The sequence below is a fragment of the Echinops telfairi genome, unplaced genomic scaffold (genome assembly GCF_000313985.2).
Source record: "Echinops telfairi isolate 266 unplaced genomic scaffold, ASM31398v2 ScPeMD7_28;HRSCAF=97, whole genome shotgun sequence".
In the NCBI taxonomy this organism is placed as follows: Eukaryota; Metazoa; Chordata; class Mammalia; order Afrosoricida; family Tenrecidae; genus Echinops; species Echinops telfairi.
In genome coordinates, this window is record NW_022103925.1 from 4,343 (window position 1) to 8,909 (window position 4,567).

General features: G+C 56.4%; 1 protein-coding gene across 1 annotated transcript in view; it reads left to right on the top strand.

Moving 5' to 3' along the window:
• The first annotated feature begins 4,410 nt into the window (after positions 1 to 4,410).
• PIGG (phosphatidylinositol glycan anchor biosynthesis class G) overlaps positions 4,411 to 4,567 on the top strand; it is a 32,612-nt gene continuing 32,455 nt past the window's right edge. Inside the window, exon 1 of the mRNA XM_030885424.2 lies at positions 4,411 to 4,567. This exon is cut by the window's right edge and continues 10 nt beyond it. Within this exon, the coding sequence (XP_030741284.1) occupies positions 4,439 to 4,567 (129 nt within the window). The 5' untranslated portion in view covers positions 4,411 to 4,438.

Consider the following 4,567-nt stretch of genomic DNA (forward strand, 5'->3'; position numbering starts at 1 on the left):
TGACCTATTTTTCATTGTTTTTCTCATTTTTATTCATTTACATTTTATTTGTTTACTTCTTTGACAATGAATCTGGAGACTCATTTTACATTTCTAATCACCCCAAACGAAAGTGCAGTTATCAAGGCATAAATCTGACCAAAGAGCAGCCTAAAATACAGGGTCAGCTCCTTGCTCTCAGATACTGCCCTGAATTTCCAGGGGGGAAGCCTGCTGTCTGAGCTTCCACCAAAGCCTGGCTTCAAGCACAGCGGCAGGTCCCAGCCCCGGTGGCAGTAGCAGCTCTTCAGATTGTTGCACACACACCACCCACCCTGGTAGCTGCACATGTGCAGATAGGAGTCATAGTCCAGAGCGACCATGCAGCCATTATACTAGCTGCCCAGGCTGCAGAACCTCCAGGGCGCACAGCCAGCGCCAGGCCTCAAGTGCCCAACATTCGTGATCTCAGTGGAGTGGTGTTCATCCAGCCTGAAGCAGAGGGCACTGGAGACATGCTCTTGCAGCCAGGGGAGGGACATGAGGTTGGTGCACTGCAGGGGCCCACACGAAGTCAGCCTTGCTGCAGGGCTCATACTCGGGGGCCACAAAACGCCTCCTGCGATGTCCGAAACGGAGGCCTTCTTTGTTGATGCTGTAGCAAGCCCTGTCCACCTCCACAGCTCATCGACCAAAGATTTCTTTGCAGTGCAAGGAGCGGTTTGTGCAGTTGCCCTCTGGGCACGGGGTCCCATCCTGCATGTAAACATCCTCGCGGCACTGGAAGTCCGCCCTGTGCAGTACTGGGGGGGAGGTCGCAGAGCATCCCCATGAGGGAAGAGGCACAGTAAGTACAGCACCCTTCTTCATTACAAATGCTCCCGGGGTCAGCTGGCAGTCAAGGGTGCAGCACTTGTTGCTGTAGCACTCCTTGAAGGAGCCACATTCCCACAGACCCACCCCGTGAACGTCATGTTGTAGACTTCCTGCTTCATGTGGAACGTGCAGGAGCTTGGTTTTCTGTGCATGGAGGCCATGTGCTCAAAGGCACAGTTACTAGACACGTCAGTTATCAGGGGGCATCTGTCCATGATGCAGGTGGTCCTGCAAATACACGTCTCCTCATCATAATGGAGATCCAACCTTCTCCCAGTGTGCTGGCTTGCTGTGACAGATAGCAACAAGTAGTATCTTTCACGCTGGCCGACCATGACCAGACTGTTGTGCCCACACACGCTGTCGAGCACTGGCTTGAACAGAAGGTCCTTGGGGCTGGGAGTTATCATGATCCAGGAAGGGTCAGGGTAAAACATTTTGTAGATGTGCTATAAGTGGGAGCTGTAATAGGGACTCGTGGGCAAAGTGTAAGGGGTCATCGTCTCCCTGTGTGATACACAACCAGACCAATGAGAGTACTGGATATCCAGAGTGCATACATCACATCGATGACACTGCCTACGCTGAAGGGATATTTGGCACGCTGTGTCAGATAGTTGAACACCCGGTACATCGAGTGGGAGTTGCAGATGGGCCCCCAAGCTGCAGATGTGCGATACGTATTGCTTGCTGGAGATGCGAGAGGCCAAAATGTGGTGGTGCTGGTGGTGGTGTTCTCTCGTCAATGGTGGGTCCTCCTAGTACCCTGGTCTAGACGCCGACCCTATCTCAAATTTGAGCGGGTCCTCCAGGGGTCTGATCTCGCAGGCGAGATCATCTAACTTCATTATACCTTTGAGACACCCATAGCAGGTGTTGATGGTGACCATGGAGTACAGGATTTGCTCCAGGAAGCCCAGGTAGTAGCAGTCATGAGGGAGGTAGGGAAGTCTATCTGTGAGGCTCCCTGGTTATCCTGGGACATCACCGGCATGTGTCTGGGCCCAAACATTTTCTTGTGGCTCATGTGGATCACATGCCTCTGGCTCCTGAAGCTCAGGCTGTAGGACAGTAAGCCCAGCACCTGCACACCTTTGCCTGGAGGCACCTGCTTTGGTCTAGGGTGTCACACCGAGGACAGATAGAGACAGGTTCCTGTGTGGAGCCAGGCCTGAAACATCTGCTGGGGTCCCTACCCGTGTCCTGTGCAGACACTGCCAAGGAACAAACACAGTGCTGCCTGGGATTCCAACATCCTGACCCTAGGTGGGCCACCTGGGGGATTAGTTAACAATCGCAGGCATGGCAGTGGGTGGGCCTGGACACCAGTCCAGCGGGGACTGGGGGTGAGACAGGTGGGAAGGTTGTGCCTTGAAAGGAAAGAGGAAAGGGACTTGGGGGTGGCACTCAGACTTCTGAGCAGCCCAGCAGACACAGACAGACACACAGCACCCACTTCCTTCTCTGCTCTGTGGGCGTGGGTGCATGTAGTATTAAATTAAAAAATTGGCGCTGGGGGGGTGAAGGGCCAGACCCCACCCGCTGCTACTACTACTACTCAGATTCAGTAATGCACAATTGTACGGTTGAGATATATAAGCATTATATTAAAGTCATTGAGAGCATGAGAGATATTACAATAATACAGTCAGGCATATTACATGGCAGCATTGCTCACCTCAGCCCAGCTTGGTGGTCCAAGTGGAAAGAGGGGGAAGGGAAGGAGGGGAAGGGAACAAGGGAGAGGGAAGTGACCAGGGAGTGAGCAGCAAGGAGCTCAGAGTTAGAGAGACATCTATATTGCTGACTCACACCTATAAACCTTTTGGGGGCAAGCCAGCCCACTAATTACAGGTAGAGACATATGTCACAGGGAGGAGCTGCACTATAGGTTACACAGCAATGAGTGGGTGGTCTAGGGGATGGTCTCTGGGTCTCCATAGGAACAATTATCAGTAGGGTGCAAACTTCTCCTACAGGAGCCTGTCCATTGTCTCCAGAGGCAGGGAGCAGGCCCACCCCTGTGGTGGGATGAGACAGCAGTCTGGCAACTGATTGCCTTCAGGGGAGGGAATGCCTGCGCATCTGACCTCCCCCCACAGGTGCAAGTAGTTTTGCCATCAGGCTGAGGCTCCACAGACACAGCTGCATGTTGTTGGCCCTGGGGCAGCAGAGCAGGCCTGTTGGTTCCACCAGTTCAGTCTCCTCTCTGCCTTGGGCTGACCTTGCCTTGGTCCACAGGGCCAGGGGTGACTTCACTTCCTGGGGATGCTGTGCAGAGCCAAGTGACAGCTGCTAACTAGCCGTGAACAGTCCCACCATGCTCAGCACAGGCAAAGACAGAGGCACGTGGGTCTTGTCATGCTATAGTGGTCTTGGCTTCTCCATAGAACCGGCTCTGCTGAGGGTTTCAGATTCTAGAGCATCTCTGGAGAGAGAGACTGCCCTCGAGTGTGGATTGTCACTGGGTCTGGGGTCCAGCTGCAGGTGGAGAGGTCACAGAAACAAGGGCAGAAGGAGAGTGTGGAGGGCACTGCCTCCTTCCCTCTGTGATGGCGCCTTGAGTTCTTCATGGACAGTTGCACGTCCTACCGGTTCCTACCGGTTCCTTTCGTTCACACGTGTCTGAGAGTAATGTCAACCGTCGTTGTCACCTCAGAAACGCCCAGATTCAGAGAGAGAAGCAGCACATACAACCACAATGAGTGTCTGCCCCTGGGTCTGTCTCAAGTCTGCTGACACCCGCTAGGAATTCCCACAGGACACACTAGCCCCCACCTCCCTCCGAGTGTGGTGCTGGTTAGTCTGGCAGGTTAGGGTCTGAACTTGAGCTGGACCCTCCCTGTGCGCCCTCACATCACTCCCAGCCTCTGTGGCTTCACCTTGGCTACAGCCTCCGGTAGACCCCCCACCCCCACCCCGGTCTGCCTTAATGGTCTTGAGTGTCATCATCTGTGGGTGCTCTGGAGTGAGCCAGGGGGTGAAACAGACAGAGACCGACAGACGCAGAGAGACACTGAAAGAGGAAAGGCTAGAGACAGAGAAACAGGAAAGCTTGGAGAGACAGACAGACAGAGACACAGAGGAAGGGCTGGACACAGAGACGCAGGGGAGGAAGCGGGCAGACAGCAAGGCTCCGGACAGCGGCGCCTCGAATCGGGGCTGTCGGTCCCCAGAGGGGAGGGCGGCTGCATTGAGCCCCCTCAAAGAACCAGAGGCCGCTGGAGTGGCTCGGGTATTCTGAAACGCTCTGTCTCCACCTGAAAAGTGGGTCGGTCACACCTAGGTGTCCCCTGAAGAACGAGTGAGGGAGTGACAGAGGAAGTGGCCGGGCGGGGCCTGGGGGCGAAGGGGTTCCGGGGTTGAGCTCGGGGGGCGGCGTCCGTGGCGGGGCGCTGGGTGGGCGGGGCTCAGGCCGGGGCGCTCGCGCGGGGCTCGGCGCGCACGGCCCCTGTGGGCGTATTTCCGGCGCGCGGGCGGATGTGACGACACGCAAGCCGCCGGCCGTCGGGCGCCCGCGGCCGCTGCGGGAGTGGCTGTCTGCGCCGCCGGCGAGTTCGGCCGGGGCTCGCGCGCCGGCGCCATGCGGCTGGGCTCCGGGGCCTTCGCCGCCTGCTGCGTAGCGATCGAGGTGCTCGGGTTCGCCGTCTTCCTCCGGGGGTTCTTCCCCGCGCCCGTTCGTTCCTCCTCGCGGGCGGAGCACCAAGCAGAT